This window comes from Crinia signifera, chromosome 3, assembly GCF_055691185.1.
Source record: "Crinia signifera chromosome 3, ASM5569118v1, whole genome shotgun sequence".
In the NCBI taxonomy this organism is placed as follows: domain Eukaryota; kingdom Metazoa; phylum Chordata; class Amphibia; order Anura; family Myobatrachidae; genus Crinia; species Crinia signifera.
In genome coordinates, this window is record NC_139219.1 from 66,045,160 (window position 1) to 66,070,005 (window position 24,846).

General features: G+C 42.0%; 1 protein-coding gene across 3 annotated transcripts in view; it reads left to right on the top strand.

Annotated features, from left to right (window-relative positions):
* RALGAPA2 (Ral GTPase activating protein catalytic subunit alpha 2) overlaps window positions 1-24,646 on the top strand; it is a 323,658-nt gene extending 299,012 nt beyond the window's left edge. For 2 of the 3 annotated variants that reach the window (XM_083175921.1, XM_083175922.1), the window contains one exon: window positions 22,866-24,646. In XM_083175921.1, coding sequence (XP_083032047.1) covers window positions 22,866-23,017 — 152 coding nt within the window. In that variant the 3' untranslated portion in view covers window positions 23,018-24,646. Of the gene's footprint in view, window positions 1-7,933; window positions 7,965-22,865 lie in introns of all 3 variants that reach the window. The other variant, XM_083175923.1, reaches the window with a different exon arrangement.
* Window positions 24,647-24,846: the final 200 nt, after the last annotated feature.

Below are 24,846 nucleotides of genomic sequence, written 5' to 3' on the forward strand. Positions count from 1 at the left end.
CAGTGTTCCCTTTTTCATCAGCGACTAGAGATGGTCAATCATGAATAGCAGACACTGCCGGGGGAAACGGCTGATTGCCGGAGGAAGCTGCTGGTCACAGGAGCATGCTCCAGGGACCAACCCAGGGCTTGTGGCGGGAGCGTGCTCATGGCGACAGTCGCCCCATGCACACGGGGATATGGTCGCTGAGCGATAATGGCTAAAATCCCACAGTGTGTACGGGGCTTTATAGAGCTTCCATTTCTCTCACTATGGGGTAAATTTACTAAGATTGGAGTTCATTTGAAGTTGGGATGTTGCCCATAGCAATAAATTACATTCTATCTATTATCTTCTAGCATGTGCTAAATTAAAAAAGTAGGTTCTGATTGGTTGCTATGGGCAAAATCCCATCTTCTATAGAACTCCCATCTTAGTAAATGTGACCCTATTTATCATGTATTTGAGTGTAGCATTTATGATACTGTAGAATACATATATACAGTATGATCACTGATTCTCGGACCCTGCTTTGTTGCTGGTGAGTAACCTCTACTTAGCCATACACTAGTTCATTTGAATTCAGGTATAAACATTTCCCCCCCTCAAAGAGCTCAGATCTACCAAGTCGGTATTCTCAAAATATTAAAGAGAGGGGTTTTTTTTATCCGTATCACAGAGATACAATATTTTTTATTGTGTAGTTTTAATCTTCAACTTTGCACTTTTTCGTCACTATTTTTTTTTTTATTGTTTTTTTTTTTTTTTTTACATTTTTCTGCATCAACTTCATTAGTTATCATCCAGGCGGATGCAATGGGAGGTTTTGCAGTCCTATTGTCGACGTTCATAATGTTGAAATGGAAAGAATGTTGACATCAGGGTTAGATTTGTATGGGTTAAGCTTACCCTTACATTAAGACATAACCATGTCCACATTTCATCAGCGTCGACATGATCTCATCAAGATGATAAATGTCAACATAATATAATGAACTCAGCGACGGATGCAATTTTAACATGTACACCTAATAATTCAAATAGAATTTTAATGTAATTGTAGCTCCCCACCCCAGAGTGCTGGATCCCATAATACTGATTATAATGTGACCCAAGGTGCACCATCCCTAATGCACACCATGTATCATTATGAGGGGTGTTCCGGTGCGGCCGTATCCTTTTACTTTGTATACTGTTAAAGTCTAAAGGTGGCCATACACACGCAGATTTATCTTCAGATCTGTCTGGTTGGAACAAAAATATGGTTATGGATGAGAGCAAACGACAGTTGACCATTTGCTTGGAAATGCTGGAAAACTGACAAACTGTCACTCATCCATAACCATGTTTTTGTTCCAACCAGCCAGATCTGAAGATAAATCTTACTAGTGTATGGGCACCTTTAGAATGTCCACATTTGAAGAAGACATTCATATTTATTCTTTAATTGTAGTACAGCTTCAATTCATAATGTTAAACGAGCAGATTGATGCAAATAGGCATACCCCTATAGCTGTGTAACTGATCTGCCACATGTATGGCTATCCCTAGCTTAACCGTTTAGAGAACAGCAGTTGTGCATCTACAGTACTGTGCTGGGCGGAGAAGAGCCCTGCTTAACAGCTGTCATAGCTTGAGGGTGGGCTGGCGTCTGGATCTGGGGCCAGGGAGGTAGGATGCTGTACATTAATTATATATCATCATTCTTCCACTTCCAGCATGTCCATGCATTTCTTTTATTCTGATAATCATTCAGTTCTTCACGCAGGACCACTTGCAGAGCACAGTGCTAATGGTTTACATGAAGTTAAAGTCTCTTTTTTTTAATCATTTTATCGCAGCAAAACGAGGTGTGGGGTTTTATTTCTTTCGTCAGAGGGCTACATGTATATTACAGAATTTTAGAAAGTGTACTGGGAATGAGTTTGTTAGTATAGCATATCTTATGATGGGCATCTTCGGTAATCAAACAAGAACGGAGTATGTTCTAGTAAAACAATTCATCTGCTCGTCTCTCCAGCCGTCAGCAATATGACTTCTGCTCCCCCCGAGTCCCAGTGGATTTCTTGTTCAGTGTCAGTTCCCCTTCGCTCTATTGTTACTCCATCCAGCCCCCTCCCTCTCGCCCTCATTCATTTCTGACCTATTGTGTCCTTTTCCCTTCTAGATATCTTCTCCCCTTCTGTGCATACATCTGTTCCCCCCTCCTCACCTTATCTCTTTGTCCACCCAAAACATTCTCTCTTCCAAACATTTCAGACTGGCTCTTTATTTTCATCCATCAAAGTAGTTCTGTCCCTACTGTAAGAGGGCTCTTTTTTTGTTGTCCTTTGGCTATCACACGTGTACTATAGGTATGCGCTGTCCACTTCATTCATTGCTAAGGGGTCTTGTTCACTGTCGGACATTTACACAGTTCTGTATATAAATAGACACACACAACATACTAATTTTGTTGATCTTGTTCGCTATGCTCTACATTTGAAATGTTTTCCAATACCTGTAAAGTTTTTTTTATTTAAAGAACAGTTTCCCAAGCACTGATACCATCTTAGCTCCCATTGCTATGTAATGCCGTTCTAGATTAAATTGTTTATCTCCATTTGTTTTTTGTTTTCAAAAAGTGCGCACTGAGCATTTGTTTTCTCTTTGTGTAAATCACATCACATACCAGATTTGGCAGAAACGCGGCAACAAAATGATACCTTGGCTTTTGTTATTTTTCCTTCTGGATGGTTTGATGGAAGTATTCTTATATTTTAGAATTTAGTTATAAAAGTGCACATATGGCCCAAATGTTAGTTATGATTTAGCACACATTGTGGGTCTTTCAGGTGCAGTTGCACTTGAGACACAATGTTTCCTACAGCATAAGATGCAGGCTTGCATCAGACGGTCATTGATTGACAGTCCGATGCCGTTTGCGGGGGCGGGCTCAGTTTGGAAAACCGAAGGTGTGTCACAGATGTTTCGGTGGTGGGAAGAGGACAGGGCTCTCCTTCGTAGGATGGAAAGATCCTGGTCTCTGTGACTGGTGCCGAATGACTGGTCCACAGTCAGTATACCAACGTCAAAATCCTGACTGTTTGACTGCCTGACAGTCAGAATCTCAACCTAAAGGGGCTATTCTCCATCGTAGCGGTTCACGACCTCCATAGAGGGAGAAAAGTGGTGAGCGCATCAAGCAAGGGACTTATTTGCGCTGGCCCTCCTATTGGAGTACCGGCAGCCTGGATTCCGATGGCAATATACTGACAGTCGACCATCATTCAGTCATACCACACCCACAGGTGCCTTTCGCAACAGCAGCATGGGTGCTGCGAGCAAGCTGTCCGATAAGTGCTTTGATCTGATGCTGCCTCCTATCATAGGGCTTGGATCACTAGTGAAGCAACACGCTCTTGCATGTAATAGACGCCTCCTGCCGCATGTACATAAAGCACTATCACTGCTGCTGCCTAGGAAGCATCAGTGATAACAAATCAAAAAGGCACTTGAATGACCCACATTCCTCATAACAGGAAAATTTTAGTCAGTGACTATGGTAGGTCCTCTACAATACCGTTGAGTAACCAAAGCTGTTCTGACATGAAGTGTTCAGTCCCGTACACAAGTGATTTCTAGGCTATTTCTAAGCGATCTGACTAGATCACTTAGAAATAAAGCACACATTGCCCCCTGTGTATACCCCCCAGCATTGGCCATGCATCGCTATCGCCAGACTAGATCTTGACGGCATGCTGTCAAAATCTAGCTAGATCGCCATTGTTCTTACCAGAAAACACTGGTCCGCACACATCGCTGGTGCATAACATGTGTGTCAGTGATGTGTGCTGAGCGACTTGTGTGCACATTGCCCCCTGTATACTGCCCTTTAAGGATGATGGGGTCTATTTACTAAGAATTGGAGAGCAATAAAGTGGAGAAAGTACCAGCCAACCAGCTCCTAACATGTTAACAGGTTGTTTAAAAAGTGATAATTAGGACTGGCACTTTTTCTCTTTCCAAAGCGCAGTACATAGAGCCCTACATTTACTATGTAGGGCTTTTTAAAGCAGATATGACTTTGTCCACTGGAATAGGAACAATTAAATTACATTTCCAAAACAGATATGTTTTGTATTGAACATTGAACAAGTGCCCCTTTAAATCCAGCAGCTGAAGATGCAGCAGCTTTAAAAGGGCCACATAATCAATTTTGACTCAGGAGACACATCTTTGCAGATTATGTGATTCATTTGTGGGTTAACTTTTGGTGATTGGATTCTTTCCTATGTTTCATTGTAAAATTCCATACACCGCATATAGAATGAAGGTAAGTAATCCGTACATTACGGTTTAGTTATTGTATTTCATTAATCCCTGATCTATTAATGCATGGCCTTGTACTGTAAAGGGTTAACAATAATACATGATGAATTCTTCTTTACTGTGCTGTGAATGATTTAGTGGCAACTTGAAATGTCTAATAAACATCCTCCAAAAACTGCTCACTAGTACAGAACATTGGTCATCCCTATGGGTTTGCGTGTAATTATGTAGGATTATGGTATTGTGTTCTAGGATGTAAACTAATCCTTTTATCTTGAAAGGAGTGATCTTTTTTCCTGTACTATAATGCTTAATCAAGACTGAAAATAACTGACAGAAGTGGTCTGCCACAACAATGCATTGCTCTCACTGTGTATGTATGTGCGTATATATACAGTCGGGCAAAAAAGTATTTAGTCAGCCACCAATTGTGCAAGTTCTCCCACTTAAAAAGATGAGAGAGGCCTGTAATTTTCATCATAGGTATACCTCAACTATGAGAGACAAAATGAGGAAAAAAAATCCAGAAAATGACATTGTCTGATTTTTAAAGAATTTATTTGCAAATTATGGTGGAAAATAAGTATTTGGTCAATAACAAAAGTTCATCTCAGTACTTTGTTATATACCCTTTGTTGGCAATGACAGAGGTCAAACGTTTTCTGTAAGTCTTCACAAGGTTTTCACAAACTGTTGCTGGTATTTTGGCCCATTCCTCCATGCAGATCTCCTCTAGAGCAGTGATGTTTTGGGGCTGTCGCTGGGCAACACGGACTTTCAACTCCCTCCAAAGATTTTCTATGGGGTTGAGATCTGGAGACTGGCTCGGCCACTCCAGGACCTTGAAATGCTTCTTACGAAGCCACTCCTTTGTTACCCGGGCAGTGTGTTTGGGATCGTTGTCATGCTGAAAGACCCAGCCACGTTTCATCTTCAATGCCCTTGCTGATGGAAGGAGGTTTTCACTCAAAATCTGACGATACATGGCCCCATTCATTCTTTCCTTTACACGGAGCAGTCGTCCTGTTCCCTTTGCAGAAAAACAGCCCCAAAGCATGATGTTTCCACCCCCATGCTTTACAGTAGGTATGGTGTTCTTTGGATGCAACTCAGCATTCTTTCTCCTCCAAACACGACGAGTAGAGTTGTTACCAAAAAGTTCTATTTTGGTTTCATCTGACCATATGACATTCTCCCAATCCTCTTCTGGATCATCCAAATGCTCTCTAGCAAACTTCAGACGGGCCTGCACATGTACTGCCTTTAGCAGGGGGACACGTCTGGCACTGCAGGATTTGAGTCCCTGGCGGCGTAGTGCAGCAGGTCATTCACTAGGTCCCCCCGTGTGGTTCTGGGATTTTTGATCACCGTTCTTGTGATCATTTTGACCCCACGGGGTGAGATCTTGCGGGGAGCCCCAGATCGAGGGAGACTATCAGTGGTCTTGTATGCCTTCCATTTCCTAATAATTGCTCCCACAGTTGATTTCTTCACACCAAGCTGCTTACCTATTGCAGATTCAGTCTTCCCAGCCTGGTGCAGGTCTACAATTTTGTTTCTGGTGTCCTTTGACAGCTCTTTGCTCTTGGCCATAGTGGAGTTTGGAGTGTGACTGTTTGAAGTGTTGGACAGGTGTCTTTTATATAGATAAAGAGTTCAAACAGGTGTCATTAATACAGGTAACGAGTGGAGGACAGAGGAGCCTCTTACAGAAGAAGTTACAGGTCTGTGAGAGCAAGAAATCTTGCTTGTTTGTTTTTGACCAAATACTTATTTTCCACCATAATTTGCAAATAAATTCTTTAAAAATCAGACAATGTCATTTTCTGGATTTTTTTTCCTCATTTTGTCTCTCATAGTTGAGGTATACCTATGATGAAAATTACAGGCCTCTCTCATCTTTTTAAGTGGGAGAACTTGCACAATTGGTGGCTGACTAAATACTTTTTTGCCCGACTGTATATATATATATATATATATATATATATATATATATATATATACATGCCTCGAACTTCTGGTAATATCTTGCAATGGTGTATAGCGCGATAGAGCGTTGTTGTACTGTCCCTTTCTCCAACCTCCCCCCCCCAACCGCCGGTCAGGTTATATGGTAGACCACAGATGAGTAATGCTCTGTACTAATATTTGGTTTATGTGATTTCGCCCAAAAATGTCATTTTCAAGCCTTTAATACGTTAGGGTAAAACACTGCCTAGTATTAGTATAATTTGGACCTTGCGATACAACGCAAATGACAATCGCATCTCTCCAGTGTAAAATACATTTGAGTGCAAAGTTCCACACTGAACTGCGGAATCACTGGTCTGACAAGTTTTGCACAGACATCTGTGTTCCTTTTTATAAAGCTCAGGGAAAAAACTGCAAAGGTTTTAAAGTGAAAATTTTGTTTTCAAACTTTTATATGAAAAAATGCGTTTATTAACAATAAATGACCTACATAGTTCATCCACTGATGAAATGTCACATTGGTGGGTTTTTTTATCCAAACTTTTGCGGCATAGAAACAAATCTATTTGTATATACAGTAGTTTGATGTGCTAAATAGATGACACTCTACTGAGCTGGGATACCCGTATCCTGACTGCCTGTGTTCTAATGCTGGGTACACACCAGGACGACTAGGGCCCGATCCCCACAATCTAGATCCAATTCCGATCAATTGGATGTAGATTGTGTGCTGATTTGGCCCTTTTCTGACCTGGTGTGGACCGATACCGATCCGATGCGCGGTCCCACGGGTCGGTCGGTCGTTATTGAGATCCTACCTGCTGCAGGTAGGATCTCAATGACGACCATACAGCCGGGTGCGGGTCGCCATCGGATCGGACCCGCTCACGGTGCACATCGTGAGCGGGTCATGCCCCCCCCCGCGTCACCGTGAGCGGGTCGGACGAGACACTGACGACCCGCTCACGATATGCATCGTGAGCGGGTCGTCCTGGTGTGTACCCTACATAAATCTCTGCTAATCAGGCAAAGATTTGCATGGGATACATATTGTATAGGCTTCTACTGGTCGGGCAATATCAAATCCTATCGATTGTAAGCTTGCAAGCAGGGCCCTCCTACCTTTTTGACTGTAAATATCCAGTTTGTTTTATAACATTCCAATTGTAAGGTGCAACGGAATTTGCTTCTCTATATAGAAAAAACTGTTAATAAATAATAAATATTGTCTAAAAATGAAATGGCCTTTTAAAGAATGTGACCCTAACCTTTGTGACCCACACAGTGCTGGCTACTATTTTGGCCAAGACTACTAACAGTGGGGCAGATGTATTATGCCTTAAAATTAGATAAACACAATGGTGTTAATAAAGGTCCCGCTAATGAGCTCATAACTGTAAATTTTTCAAACACGCCCATGGCAGTTATGGGCTGATTGGCTGGATTTTTATCTCTTTTTAAGGTTTATATATATATGCCCCAGTGCCTCATACCTCAGTCATGTGACTAGCTCCTGGAGAACTGATCAGCTGCATTCTTATGAACATAGACCCGCCAAATTGTGCAGTCTGGTCACACAGTATCCAGCCAGGAATGCTCAGATATAGCTGATGATGTGCTTACTCTACTGTATGTTGTTGTTTTATTTCTTTGTTCTTTTGCTTCCTTTTAGATTAGAAAGTCTCTGTACGGTAATGAGAAAGGTAAGACTTGTACGATTAGGAGGCTGCACTGGGCTACTCTGGCTTGTTTCACTCTGGCTTTTCTCTCTCTCTTACTAATCGGCTTTTATTATGTGGCATGTAATAGGGGAGTGAGAGACGGGAAAAAATATCCCTTTCAATGATAAGACATTCCCAGAGCAGCTTCTCTGAAACAAGTGTTATTGGGACGGAACACCTGACTGTGTAGTGGCACTGACAATAACTCTGCACCATTAGTAATTCCCCCTGCCCCTGCATGTCTGAGCTTCAACGGAAAGGCGCATTCTTTTTCCCTTTCTCCTGCTTCTGTTTGCTTGGGGCGGAATCTGACACCAGCACCTGCCATACTGGAACATGTCTTTGTTGCTTTGCACTTTTGTTTGAATTGCTGCAGGGGCGCCAATGGGAGTTAAAATCCATTTACTTTTTTTCCCCCTTGCCTCTCTCTCATTCCCTCTGTAAGCTTAAGAACCATAGAAAGGGATCTGGATCTGTACAGATAAGAATCGGCACGTGCTGTGCAACTATAGCCCTTTGAGTTAGCTAAACTTAATAAGTACCTTTCTTTTACCTTTTTTTTTTTTCCTGGGGGAGGACACGTTGGGCTTCTGAATGGAACAGCTGGGAGAGGAAAGGCAGACAAAAGGAGGGGAAACATTGAGAGCTATGAACCCAGAGATTGGAGGGAGCAGGCTGGCCACACGCCAGGTGTGACCTTTGCAGGCTCCTTGGCTCTGCTTGTTTGTCTGGGCAATTTACAATTCAGTAGTGGAAGTGAAAGATAGAGACAGCATACTTGTTCTGTATAATGAAGGACGCCGAGGAGGGTTGGTCCGAGGCATAATGATCAGAACGAATGCTGTCATTTACCAGGGGAAATTGCACTAAATTGTGCCTGCAAAAGTTAGACGCGACAGAACTGATTACAACTAGCCCTCACTACTATTTATCTGATCTTATGGGACGTGATGCACAAGAATACTATTAATATTGCACCACTCCTACTGTACTTTGCAGTCCTAAGTAAGCCTTTTACACCTACATAACAACAGAATCAATTTAAGAACACATTTTACGCAGCTTTGATTGCTATTTCCGTAACGATATTTGCATCACAAATAAACCATAATATTTATTGTAGGTGGCAACATCTAGTTAGCCAATAAGATATATAATTTAATTGCATCTTCGTTTTCCCTCTGCAAAGATGTATTCCCAAAAATCAGAGGCTGGAAGTGTCCACATTTTGGGACCTTGTCCATGTTCTGAAATAAGATGAGGTGTTTAATAAAGAAGTGTTCGGACAGGAAATAGGCAGTGAAAAGTTAAGCGTAGTACACATTAGACCATACGGGTTTTCCCTGGAACTGATATAGTGTGTACACACCGGACGATAAACATGAAAATTACGGAATAACTGTTCATAATCGGGTACTTCCTTTAAAATGTCGCCTAGTGTGTACGCACCTTTAACTTGAATTAGGGGTAATGTTTCTTGTTATCGGAACACCTGCAACTAGACAACAAACCAGTATAATTACTATTTCCAGTAGCAAAGCAGGACCCGAAATGTGCACTAATAATAGTGACCTGCAGAATATTGTAGCCTTTATGGTTGGTTCCACCGCATTAAAAGTGCATTCGAACAATGTCTTAAATAATATAATAGCTGTACCCTATGTTACACAGTAGGTATGTATTGTAGTGAAACAGCAATTTCCTGCGCAATAGAAATGGTGACAGTATTGCCCGAACATAGAATTGTTTGTTTCCATATAAATGTTATTATGACCTTATTCTGAGTACACACTGACCCTATACACAGTATACACATTATATAGGCTAGCGTGTAGCCAGCATTACAACATCTGGATTTGTGCTGGATATTAGAATACATTTGTGTTATGTACTAATATTTAAAAGCAGATAGCAGTAAATATATACACAGTATTTAACCCTGTGAGTGCCAACGTTGCAGCGAGAGATCCTCAAAATATCCACTTAAAATGCTAGCGTCACTCACAGCGACTGTTCTTTAAGTAGAAATAAATAAAAATACAGCCAAGTCAATTAAATGAAGTTTAGTTAAATATTGCACCCAAAAAAATAATTTTTTTGCAGATATGTTGAGGATCTGTCACAGCAATGTTGGCACTCAAAGGGTCAAGACTCTAACTGATTTTGATTTTTATTTGAAAATAATCAGAGCATTGATTTTTCTTCTTTGTCAATCATTTATGCATGGTACATCCAAATCTCTTTTTATTTTTAAATTATAAAAGAAAAATTAACTTATTGCTATACAATGCCTTTTTTAAGAACTAAATGTATATTTCATGATAATATGTTCATGTCCGTTTCTGAAATTTTAGGGTAAAGTAAAAAATATATACAGTACAGTATCTCTATATTTAATATATATATATATATATATATATATGTGTGTGTATATATATTTATTTATTTCCCGTTATTAAAGTCTTTGCTACAGCACCGTTTTTGGGCTGACGCAGGTTAATTTGTTTACAGCTTGGTATGGAAACAGACCGTCAAAGTTTCATTACAAGAAAAGGCCAAGTAATTAGAGTTCGTGCCAGGCAGCTTGCAAGTGGAATTACAATATTTGTATGAAAGGCTTTATCTGCTGTGGTTATTACTTGCTCGCTCTGCAGCTGCTGTCTCTCTATCAATCAAGATGCTTCAGACGCAGCTTCAAGGTTGATTGCATAGTTAAGGATTTGCCAGAAGAAAGTTTTTGACTGATGGAATGTGCAAAGTTTTAGGGCTAAAGGAATGTTGTAAGTGCTTGTAAGCACCTAGGTGTGGCTTGCCTTTACACAAGTCTGCCTGTTTGGACTTCACCGCTCTTTATATGCACAGTAGCAGTATTGTTGAATAGCTTCCTTTTGAATACTGCTTGAGCTTGTCCAATTGGCTGAATTTGTATTAATTTGACCATCTGCCATTCTGTTTAGCTGCAGGAACATATGATACAAAAAGCCGCTCCCTCCCCCTATCTCCATGCCTGGAGGGAACAAAAAAAAAAAAAGATAAAGAATTTCTATTCCGAACCAAAGACTAACAAGCATCTGCATTTTTTCACAGAGCAGTTTTCTGTAAAAATGGTTGATTTATTGAATTCGATTTTTGTCTTTCAATCATTTTGTTGTATTTTCTTTTGACATTTTATTTGGAGTGCCACATGTTAGGCGGTGTGTTTTTAAGGGGTTGCCCTTATTCCCAGTTATCATAGGTATTGCTAGTATTACTCTGGCACAGTGTTAATCATGTTTAACTCCTGAAGCCTAGACAAGTTACTGATTTGGAAATAGAGTTACTGGTATTGACACACATGTAGATCAGTTTATTACTGGTATTGACACACATGTAGATCAGTTTATTACTGGTATTGACACACATGTAGATCAGTTTATGAAAACGAACAAGGTAGCTAGCTATATATTATTTTTATTATTATGTTAATTTCAAGATTTTCTTTATAATTATATAACAATCAAATTTAAATAGACACTCCGTGAAAATATTTTACTATTATGTTTTTTTTTTCTTCTGTTTTTCTCTTTTCTTTGCAATAGCAATAACTTACTAAATTTTGTATTTGCTGCAACAACAAAAAAAAATCCATAATGGAATATGTACGTGTTGGATTTTTTTTGTAGGAATTTTATCTCCCTCCAAGAGAGAATGGATTTATAGGGCCACTTTATTAAATCTACTTAGTGACTGCAAAAAGCATAATATATAGAGCAATATTCCCATAGGCCCGCTGTCATTGGCGATAGAACATTGAGAATGTTTGATAGATCCTGCTGCACTGGTAAGCATCGCTAACCCTCCCCCTAGTGCCAGTCTTCCCATCATGTATCCTAACATAACCTACCCCCTGATATCCATGCAGAATGTCAACATTTCAGGTGTCGACACTATGCAAGTTGGAGATATGTAAGAAAATAGGCAAGTCTTATGATTAGTATCAGTTCGAGTATTACCTAATGCACTGGTTCCCAAACTTTTTGAATCACGGCACCCTAAAGTATCATAATATTTTTCACGGCACCCCTAGGCCAAAAGTTGGTTACTAATTTCAGGAAAAATATTAAAGTTGTGATTTAAATGTTTTCCTTAGGTCGACTTATGTGGTGAGAAACATGATTCACTTCTGTTTACCTACATATTCTTAATTGGAAGCCACAAGCACTGATTTTGCCTATTTCATTGGCCATAAATAACTTGAACTGATTCTGGACCACCAACCTGAGGCACCCCTGCAAGTGCTCCGAGGCACCCCAGGGAGCCGAGGCGCACAGTTTGGGAACCACTGACCTAATGATTACTTTACATAATGTTCCAGGCTCATGTTACAATAGTTTTCTTCTTAGCTCGGCCAAAGTTATAAAGGGTAGGTGCTTAGTATCAAAACAGTCAGAAATCCTTGTGTTAAATGAACATTTGACTGTCCACAGACCAGTTGTGTAAGAGCATTCCGAAGGCTAGCTCTTTAGAATTATGGTATAATTACATCAAGTTAAGTCATCCTACAATGACCTATTCAACTGTCTTGGTAGTGAACAGAAGGAGCAGTGTTGGTTGCATTGTAACTATATGGATACTACGCTGATAGCAGCATATCATTCTCTGGTCTTAACAATGAGGACGTGGGTGGTAGGTAATACTATTGACCTCACATTTCTCCATTCAACTTTGCATCTGTGGCACTCTCTATCAGTATAGGTATTTTTACAGTGCATCTGAAATGGTAAAGTGTGGAAGTAAACACATCAATCCTTAGATGCATTTGCTAATATAGAAATCATGTTTAAATTAGCCAGATCATTTTATCCAGTTATATTACACAGAGCCATCTTTTACAGTACTGTACGAATGGAGAGATCACAGGCACTGATATACACATGCAAGTATTTCCAGCTGTCAGCAGTCATGGGACTGTAGAAATATATTTCCATTAGCCCTGATCTATAAAACAATGTTGCTAGAGATCAGTGAATTAGTGAACACGTGCAAATGAGATCTTACCTTATACAAGTCACCACTACTTACAATATGAATGGCAGTCTTCGGTTGAAATAATTAGTGGGTTTATACAAATTGAGTTCCAATATAAAGCAAACTCCATAACGCTTGTTCGGTGGGGCAGCAGCTGGTATTCTACTAGGACAATTGGCTATGGAAATTCCTTTAGACCCTCTCCCATTCCTGCTTGCACCACTAGCAGGTGCCTGGGAATGGATGGTTGGAATTGTCATCGTGGGTGACACTGGCTCTATGCAGTACAAGTAATTGCCTTTCAGCGCACATCCCTGATCATTTTCCCACACTGTGCTCCCAGTTTTTCCAAAGTATGCCATGAAAGGTTTGTTCATAGAAGAAAGCCACTTACAAAAAGTTACATATGCATGTGGGAAATGTCAAAGTACTGCTTACTGTTACTTATGGGGGTATGGGAATTGTTATTCATTTACTGTTCCATTTTACGGCACTGCAAAACACTTGTGGTGCCTTATAAATAAAATTATAATAATAAGTATGGGTCGACAGTCGTTTGGTCGACACGCCAAAGGGTTGACATGCATAGACAAAAGTTCGACACAAGGAAAAGGTCGACATTCGTATTTTTTGTGAGTCTTTGTCAACATGGACACCGTATAAGTCAGATAGAGTTACACTGAGCGCAATAACCTTAAATATAGTCCAAGCTGCTATCTCCAAGGTATACTCAACCCTTGGTGAATAGAAGAACAAAAAAAGAAAGGATAGACAGCGCTGTAGGACTATATTATAAACATATAAAATATTTATTAATAAATCACAATCACATTCTTATAAAAACTCTGGTCGTATATGACAAAATATCACCGGCCGGTGTTAGATACACATAAAAATCACTCCCCTTCTGACACCCAATGGTTAATTGATTTAGAGTAATTTTGCACACATATGCATAAAAGTCACCCTTCACAGTTCTTTTGCGCAATAAGAACTGGGTTAGTAGCTTTGTTAGAGCTTAGCGTAAGCAACAGTTTTCAGCTCATCAGAGCCTGTATATTTGCAGTTGCAGGTGCAGCAAATCAGCAGCCGTTTTAGGCAGAAGCATTGATTAGTGAGTTAGTAGCTCTCTTAAGCATAATGTTGTAGTCCCTTATATAAGGATGCAAGCGGTGCAGAGCGAAAACAATTTATGTGTACTTGCTCTTTCCAGTTGGATGGCACAGTCCCTTTTTACTGCCTGGAGCGGGTCCCCGGCTGCTGGCGCTTCCCCAAAGTTGCAGCCTTCTCTGGGAGTCGTCAGCTCCGGTTTCTGGGTCTCCGGCCGAAATCGCTTGTGCGTGATGACGTAGCTTGATGACGCGTTTCTCCGCCTTGTCGGATAGTCGGCGGCTTCCTCACCGTATAAGTGTACTGCGTCCTCTCGCTTGGCTCTGCTTCGCTCAACATGCTTCGGGCACACTATTATATCACCCTTCCATGTCCCTGCGATGGTAAAGTCCTTTTTGAAAAAAATCATGAAAAACTCATGTCGACCTTTTGACTGTTGACCTAATGCATGTTGACTTTTTCCTGGTGTGTTGACCAATAGTGGTCGATCTAATGACTGTCGACCATATGACCGCATCCCACTTCTCGGCCACCTCTTCAATGAATTACAGCATTTACATTAGTAATCAAAAATATTACTAATTAGCCTGCAGGATCAATAAGGATGAAGGTGCCCATACACTTTACAATTATTGTATACAATATCGCATCTCGGCTTTGCAATGAGATGAGATCTAGTACAAAAAGTATGTGCTGCACATACTTTTTGTACTAGATCTCATCTAATCTCATTGCAAAACCGAGATGCGATGAGATTCGATATTGTACACAATAATTGTAACTTGTATGGGCACCTTGAGACCTGCACAATGCTGGGACTGGAGGATCAGCCCAGTATCATTTGCAACACTCAAGGCCCCCATACACTATGCGATTTGGGCACAATTTTGCGCATCGGATCGGAGTCGGCAGGTCGGACGGGCTGCACATAAGATTTTCTAAATCTTATGTGCTGCTCGGAGCCGTGCGGGGACGGCAGCTGGCGGGGGGGACCTACCAGAGTCGGGCATCAGGAGGGATCAGGGGGGGCGGCGCAGAAGCCGGGCAGAGGAGGAAGAAGCTGCCGTCAGCGGGAGCAGGGGGGGCGGCGCAGAGTACCAGGGAACCAGGCAGGAAAAGACGCTGCAGCGGCAGCGCGAGTGGCGCCGGGAGCAGAGCACTTAAAAAAAAAAAAAAAAGCCCATACAAACGCATAGGAAGCCATTGATTGGCTGAGACCTCTCTCAGCCAATCGTTAATTGGTTGAGAGAGGTCTCAGCCAATCAATGGCTTCCTATACGTTTGTATGGGCTTTTTTTTTTTAAGTGTTCTGCTCCCGAGTCCCGCTGCTGCCCGGCAGCGTCTTCTCCTGCCCGGCTCCCTGGTACTCTGCGCCGCCCCCCCTGCTCCCGCTGATGGCAGTGGCTTCTTGCACGGCTCCCTGCGCCCCAGCCCGGCCAGCTAAGTGCTCAGGGACCCGCCGCCCGCCCCACTGATGAGGATCATCGGCGCCCCTCACCGCCCGCAGCTCCCCGTTACATGTAGTAAATCGCAAGCGACAAATTGTATGTGAGCCTCACGGGGAGCTGCCGGGCGGCTCACAGGAGAATTGGGTCCGACTTGTCCTAAGGACAAGTCAGCCTTATGTATGGGGGCCTTAAGAAAGAGACCGTTCTCCAATCTGTCTCTCTACAGAAAATCTATTAACTTGTCTGTATAATTAGTACTAAAATAGAGGTTTTAATTTGGACAATAATCATCTATATTTGTAATAGCCACTAAATTTGGCTCTGTATGGTTTAATGGTCACTATTGTGGAGTCTGAAATGGATAGCGCTCATGAGAATGAGTCTCAGCATTGCATAGTTGGCAACTTAAAACAACACCAGAATAGGGCTATTTAGGGCCTTCTTAGTGATTACCGGAATGGGACTTTTCTTTCTCTAGAGGCCCCATGAATGGGTCTGCATTCTATAGTGGCCACCTTAATGGGGCGCTGCATTCTCCTAGTGGCCTTCAAAATGTGGCTATTTATTCTCAGTGGTCTCCAAAATGGGGCTATTTATTCTCTAATGGCCATCTGAATGACATTATGCATCTTCAAGTTGCCCCAGAATGGGCCTCTGCATCCTCTAGTGAACACCAGAATGGGGCTTTGCATCTTCTAGCTGCCCCAGAATGGGCCTCTGCATCCTCTAGTGGACACCAGAATGGAGCTTTGCATCCTCTAGTTGCCCACAGAATGGTCCTGTGCATCCTCTATTGAGCACCAAAATGGGGCTATGCATTCTATAGTGTGACCCAGAATGGGGCACTACATCCTCTAGTTGACATCAGAATGGGTCTCTACATTTTCTAGTGGCCACCTAAATGGGTCTGTGTTTTTTCTGGTAGACATTAGAACGGGCCTCTGTATTTTCTAGTGGACGAATTACGTCACTAATAAAGTTCTATGACGAAACACATAGGGGCATGGTTTGACTGATGCGGTAACTGTACCCGGCTTACTGGAATTGGTACATCTGTCAGAATGAACTTAGGTCTACAGGCATTAGGTCGACCCCACTAGGTCGACTGGCAGGAAGGTGGACCTGACTTAAGGTCGACATGGGCCAAGGTCGATATGACTTAATGTTGAATTTGCATAAAGGTCGACTGGTCATAAGGTCGACATGGGTTTTTCACTGTTTTTTTATCCGAATGTCGACAGTCGACATGGACACAGTTGGCAATGAGAATCGGACCCTCGCATCGCTCGCTTCGCTCGCAATGCTTCAGGCACGGTGGCTCGCTTCGCTCGCCACAGCTTTAATAACCTCCTCCACGCCCTAGTGGATGGTAGGGCATGAAATACCGCCTGTCGGCTCAATAATCAGTGATAAACCCCATGTCGACCTTATTACCAGTCGACCTCCCTCATGTCGACCTTTATGCAAATTCAACCTTAAGTCATGTCGACCTTGGCCCATGTCGACCTTAAGTCAGGTCGACCTTCCTGCCAGTCGACCTAGTGGGGTCGACCTAATGACTGTAGACCTAAGTTCATTCTAATAGATGACCGCATCCCGGCTTACTACCTCCAAACCAAGGTGTGGTGGCATGGAGCCAGCGGCACTGTGTGAGGTCCCACCATCTTTTGCGGATGGACGGTATGCCTCACTGTTACCTGCAAAGGGGCCTGTGACCTGCCTCACTGTTACCTGCAAAGAGCCCTGACCTCAACCCCATCAATAACCTTTGGGATGAATAGTAACGGAGATTGTAAACCAGGCGTTATTGTATGACATCAGTGACAAAAGTATTTGGCCATAGCTGTTAATTATTGAACTGAGGGTCTTCAATGAGACCTGTTGCCCCAGATGTATAAAACCAAGCACCCGAGCCATGCAGTCTCCAATTGCAAGCACTTCAGAACAACAAAATACAGTAGGTAGTTCTAAAGGGGATGCAGTTAAAATCCCGGCGGTCGGGATCCCGGCGTTCAGAATCCCGACGCCGGAATCCCGACCGCCGAAATGCCGACACATTCTCCCTCCTGGGGTGTCCACGACACCCCTGGAGGGAGAATAAATTAGTGTGCCGAGCGTAGCGAGGCACCGGGCCCGCTGCGTGGCGAGCACAGCGAGCCCGCAAGGGGGGGCCATCCACGTCGGGATTCTGAACGTCGGGATTCTGAACGTCGGGATTCTGAACGCCGGGATCCCGACCGCCGGGATTCAATACTGAATCCGTTCTAAAGAGCTCACTGATTTCAAGCTTGGTACTGTGATAGGATGCCACCTTAGACGGTTCGTGAAATGTCACCCCTGTATTACTTGGTCAACTTTAAGTGATATTATTAAGACTGCATAAAATCACAGAGCGGAGTCAACAACTATGAAGACGCATGGTGTGTAACAATCGCCACTGCCCTGCTAATTCAATAGCCGAAGAGTTCCAAAATGTTATTGCCAGTGATGTAAGCCCCAAAACTGTGAAGCTGTTGCTTAATAGAATAGGTTTCCATTGCTGTGCAACTGTTGCAAGGCCCACATCAAGCGACAGATGGAGTGGTGTAAAGCTCACCGACACTAGACTGTGGAGCAGTAGAAACATGTTCTGTGGAGTAACGAATTGCGCTTCTCTGTTTGGCAGTAAGAAGGGTGAGTATGGATTTGGTAGATGTCAGGAGAACGGGACCTGCCTCACTGTTACCTGCAAAGAGCCCTGATCTCAACCTTATTAAGCACCTTTGGGATAAAGCAATAACGGAGATTGTGAGCCAGGCCTTATTGTCTGACATCAGTGCTGACATCGGAGTCACACATAGATAGATAGATAGATAGATAGATAGATAGATTTATAGATCTTTATTAGCATCGATATATTACTGGTATGCCTCCTGCATTTAGGATTGTTGTCCATTAAAATAATGAATCACAAAAGAAATCTTCAGTGCAGCAAATTCCATGGCATCTTTGTCATTATCATATCAATGCTTTGTTCAGAAAGGGTTAGAAGGGGGGGTTTTACATGTGCAGTTGTTTTTGGCAATGCCTCATGGTTTAAAGATGATGCATAAACTAAGTAAGTGATGAAATGAAATTCCCTCTTATCCCGCTGCCCAGGGAGACTCGGTGCGAGCAAAAAGCAACAACAGTCCTCGATTGCAACAGACATTTCTGAATTCCTCGGTGCACATTTCTAATTGTACTGGGAAAGGCGCGTTACACACAGCCTTTAATTTTATTCATTTTCTGGTATGTTTATTAGCTGCAACCTCATCTGGTCCCATTCAGACAAGCTATTTTGTTGTGACCTTCAGTCATCTTTCTCTTCAGGGAATAATTGCGTTGTAAGTTAATGTTTAAAATATCAGCGTGCAAGCTCACGTAAGCCGCTGCCGCAGCCTGGGGATTGCCTTGCTTTACAAAATGTTATCCTCTCGCTGATTTTTAATTTATGCCTTATTTGGGTTTCAGGGTTGAGGTAAACAAAGAAATCATCCTGCTCAGCCATCATAAAAATGCCGACACAAGACCTTGTCACCCTGTCTTCTGTACGCCACGGCTGCATGCATTTTAGCATCTTATTATGTATATCCTCTTTCTCCTTTGTGGAATATTTCTAGAAGCATTGCACTTTATAACATGTTTACCTCAGAGGATTACAATTTATAGAGAGTATTATATTGGACAGCAATTCTACCTCCTATGATTACTATGTCTTTAGAGCATTGCACGGGATTGCAGGTATTCTGTAGCTCACGGTTACCATGTCTTTAGAGCATTGTTGTGTATATCAGTTATACTGTAAAAGGCAGTTGTAGTCATCTTGGTGATTTATTATGACTCTGAAGAAAGGAAAACCGCATTATTGCACAGCCCCTTTCCTCAATTGAAGCAAAGGAAATTTGGGACTGTGAAACCTTATTGCCCGACTGTATGTAATGTCAACACTGGTGCTGGAATCCTAGACATCCATTTACATCTACAGCACCCACAAGCCTTGGACCATACCAGTGTATAGTGCCAGAGCAAAATTAGGGGGAGCCCTGCTGGCAGTTGTTTGGGTAAAGTCCTTTTGCCCTTTCCCATTACGTTTGTTTTACAACCTGGCTGTACTCCCCTCACTTGTGCATGTGGAGCAGACTGCAGCCACTTGCATGTTAATGATAATTTACTTTTCCTGTAGGTTCTTACAAGGGTGGACGTGGACTAGGCCGAATAGTTTTGGCCAATCGCAGCAGCTGCAGTTATAATAAAGCTGATATTGCACCAATCATAAAGAGCTTTACTCACGCTGCTATGATTAGAATGAGCATCCACATTGTAACATCAGAAAAGCAAATTCAGTTGAGGGGAGAATGATTGAAGAGTTGACTGGTTGGGGAGAGAAGAGAGAGAGAACAATATTGGTGTGGAAGTAGAGCTGTGAAGGATTGAAAGCTGAAGAAGGGAAAGAACAATCCAGAGGACTAAAGGATGAAAGAGAGGGCACATGGACAAAAATGAGCGGAGAGGCCAAATGCTGTTTGGTTGGTGGAAAGGTTTTAAGGAAAAAAAATCCTTGATGGAGAAATGGGGTGTGGTATAGGGGTCCGGCAGTCATTATCTCGACGTCGGGATCCCAACTGGCCGGACCCAGACAGCATGGCGAGCGCAACAAAGCCCCTTGCGGGCTCGCTGCGGGCACGGTGGCTCGCTACGCTCGCCACCTATTCTATTCTCCCTCTACGGGGGTTGTGGACCCCCACGAGGCAAAATAGCCGACGGCCGTCGGGAACCCGGCTGTCTGTGTTTTGACAGTCGGGATCCCGACTGTCGGGACCCTGTCCGGCACCCGGAGAAATGTTCTTCCTGGTGTATAGTACAGCGATAGTGAACCTTCAGACCAAGCTCAATTCAAGATGAAGGAGTTTGATCGGCTAACAATGCTGGAATACTTGTAGCAGTCAGTATTGATCTTAGTTTCTGGCTAGGGATGCCAATCCCAGACCATTCTTTTTTTCAATCCCAGGGTATAGGATTCAAATGAAATCTCAATTACGGGGTTGAATTGTATTTCGATTTAACCCAGAATAAACAAAATAAATAAGTAAAAAAAAACATACTCACTATTAGCAGAGGAGTCCCTGATGTTCAGAGCAGCAGCCCAGGCACCACCGTGAGTGTCAATCACAGTCCACCATGCAACTCTGGGGCTGGTCTGCCCCTGGCTCGGAGTCTGAATTCAGCCAATCAGCATCTGGCCAGTCTTTTTCAATATGTTTTCAAAATCAGCAGCCTGGCAAATAGCACTACAACCTCCCAGCTGCCGCTGCCTGGAACCGCTGCTGCACATAGGTGGGGTGGGGGGGGAGGGGTGGATGGATTCTCTTCCCCCTCACACCAGAAAATGCAGGGACTGGTCAGTGTGAAAAGGGCCAACCAGGGAAAGTCCCTGCTTGATCCCTGGACTGTATTTCCGGGAAATACCTGCATTTTCTGGTGTGAAAAGGGTATTAGTTACATATTTTCTTTGGTGGCAATGTAGCAAGCCTCCTTGTGTTCAGTAATAATGGCAGGTGTCACTAAAGCTCCTGTGATGATGGAAAAATACATTGTATTCTCACCTTACATTTTCATAGTGACTTTTTATATAATAACATTCTCATAAGTGGAACAAACAAAGCCTCTGATTATTTCAGTCAGACGTCGTACAATAGAAATGAAAGGTGTTCTATCCAGGTTACCAAGTGGCACATTGTTAAAGGTAAAATACAATTGTGGTATTATTGTTACAGGATAGATCTGGACTGTGTTAATATAGTAATAAAGCATTATATTGGTTACATATTTTGGTCTTTTTATTTATGATTTTCCCAGAATAGTCATTTACGTTCAAATATCTACTCACAATAGACTTTCAGACAATAGGAGTATGCTATAATATTTGGTTTATTTGTGTTGGCATTATGCTTTGCTTTCCACATTTGTTATGACAGCAGAAATACATTTTTAAAACCTCAGATCATCCTTGTACTAGTTACTGAGGACCTAAGGGCCCTTCTCCAATTTCTGAGCATAGAGTATTAATATTCCCAGTAGTTTTGAATTATGTTTTGTGGGACCAAACATTCTACATCTACAGTAAGTATAATGTCGGTGATAGTAATGATTCTCAACATTTCCTGTAAGGTGTAAAGGGCTCCATACACTACAACGATTTTGCACAATTTCATGACCTATCGGGCCGATATATTGTTTGGAGTTGAAAATTGGATGTGTAGTCCTGTGAGTGTTGTTTCGGAGCCCCTAGATCGCTAATCCTGCGATATTGATTTATCGGAAATGGATGGAAAATGGAGTGTTTTTGTGTATGCGATATATCACATGCACAAAAACATGCGATAGAAAGAAAAAGCAACAGGGGGGTGCAGGCTCCCCGGTAATTGTACATACCTATGCCCTGTTGATCACTGCAGCGGCACAGGCAACTGTTAAGGTAGATTTATCTGTGGACAAGGTGGCCTGCCTAATAGGAAATAATGGGGAAGATATATTAATCTTCCCCTAACATCTTTAAAAGAATAGGTGCCGCGTCTCCTGCATAACGTGGAGAAGCAGGCACCCATATCGGCCGAATGTATTAATGTACACACACACACACACACCCCCCCCCAGGTCGTCTGTAATGGGCATGCGCGAGATCTTGCTATTACCACGAGATCTCCAGCGCAGCCCGAAGCCAGCAGCATGGCTAACATTGTCCCCGCAGTGGGGATAGGACAAGACTAGCCCTGAGCTGGAATTGCGGCTGGGGTAATACATCTGCCCCATTGTGCCTATTGGGAAATCCATCACTGTAGTACTGTATATGTAGCCATTCTTTAACAGGATAAGTGACATAGATCTAAGCATGCCCTCACTTGTATAACTAATACCAGTAACAATTGAATTGGTGCATCCTTGAGTTATCTATGCTGACATTTATTCTGGGCTCAAAAATTAAATGGAACATTGGCCCAGGTCATATTCTGTGGCATACAAATCTTTAACCAATGAGAGAGGTTATTACATAGATAGAATTCCATTTAACATCCTGCACATGTGAATTGTATTTGCATCTACATCTCATCAGTCATCCCGTCTGCTTACTATCAAATTACCAGTTTTTGTGCAAACCTGTTGATTTTGACATTTTTCAGTATGATCCTTCTTGTCTTAGCAATTCTTTTTTTTTTTTTTTTTAAAGATACATGAAATGGGAAAATGGTGTTGCTGCAGTGCAGATAGTCTATGAGTCTCTGCTTTTCTTGTTTCCTAGGAATTCCTACAAGTACCAGTTCTGATCTGACCATAAATACAGGAGCAGAGGCATCGGAACCCACCTCCCCGACACTGACCCGTTCCACCAGAAGTAAAGTCTCGGGAAAGCTGCGCCGCTCTGCCAGTGCCGTCAGCAAATCTTCCAATTGAAGCACTTTTTTTATGCTGAAAAACTTTTTTTTTAATTAATTATATATATATATATATATATATATATATATATATATATAGTCCACATGAAGAGAACTTTTTAATAAGGACGAGCTGTGCAATGATGTAGTGTGTGTCTAGCGGGGCAGGACCCCCCTGGGTATATTACTTGTGAACCATCTACTAGGCACTATAATATGATGCAACGATGATTACAAGAAGGATTTGTCTGACGAGACTGAATGATGCAACAGCACCAAAGGACAAGGGACCACATAACCACCATGTAGGAATCACAACAACAGTTCTAGCAAGAAGTGTAATACGACATGCATTTAATTGTCTCACATTGTTATGGCTGTCTTTGTAACACTTTCACTGCTGAAAGGATTTGTCAATGAACTACGGATGGTTCTGTGCCTTCAGAAGCCACACGTATGCAAACTAATGCAAAATACATTTATTATCATTATTTGTATATCATTGAGAAACAAATGCATTATTTGCTCTGGTTTAAGTGCAGAGAGCCGGGCGTTAAATCATAAGGGTTCCTGGTGAGTCTGAACAGCTTTGCACTGTCCCCCTGTACTACAGTATATATACATCTCATTTACACAACAGACCAAATTGAGTAGATCTCAAGATACTGTCCTACACACAAACATATCCTGCCACTGTTTGCTATTCTGCATAGTTCAGGCATATATATATTTATACAAACATGTTTTAAATGTTTTATTTGAGACTCGTATTTAACAAGTGAAGAAGAAATCTTTTTGCTAGAGATGTATGTTTTAAAGTTTTGTGATTTATTTGTCGTTGCCTTGAATGTTTTTTGGACATCTTTGTCATTTTTCTGTGACTTTTCTCGTATTTAATTTTGATCGTAAAAAAAAATTAGCTCCGATTTTTTTTTTTTTTCAATGTGATTCCTTTTCTGTTCCATTAGTACATATGAAGTAGAAATGTCTTTACATGCAGCTAAATGCACATTTGGGCACTTGTGTTTTTTGTTTCCTTTCTGCAATGGGATTTTGTTGCACTAATTTAACTGATTACTTTTCTGTGTTCTATTGAAGTTTGTACCAATTAGTTTGATGTAAATAGGGCCAGTTGATTACACTGAAAAGAAATTGTTTTGTCATTTGTTCTGTGGCTTTTAAGTGAAGACTTTATCTGAGGCTTCCAGTTGGAAAGTGCAGAGCACTAGGAAGTGTTAATCTCCTCAGGCTAATCCAACAGATGTCTTCACAGTCAGATAACCTGCTACTGTACAACTCCAATTCCTCACACTTGTCTGTCCTGACTGAGCCATGGTCTCCTGCTCACCTTTGATTGTCCATCTACAAATCAGTAGTCATTTGTGTCATTTGCATATTGGATAGAGTATTGTATTTATTTTAATCAATGTTTTGTAGCCGAGGATTGCTTGTGCTTAGCACCTATCATAGGACACTGGAAGTCAGAAACAGGGGGTAATGAAGCCCACAGGAAACATCTAGATAATTAACTATAAAGTAGTGTTCATTCTAGCACCCGCTTATCTTTGAAAACCCGTGCAGTTCCTCTTCCTTGCCTGGGGTGTCACTGTCTGCTGTGTTGTTTCTAGCACAGGTCTGGTTTGCATATCAGTGCTGATATACAGACCACACTGTGCTAGAAGCACTACAGCAGACAGCAACACCCCAGGCAGGGAAGAGGAACTGCATGGGTTTTCAAAGATAGCGGGTGCTAGAATTAACACTATAAAGCACTACACAAATGTGAAAAAGCAAGTAATTAGGCCTGACTTTGTGTATATGGAATTTGTGATGTTTCCAATGAAGTAG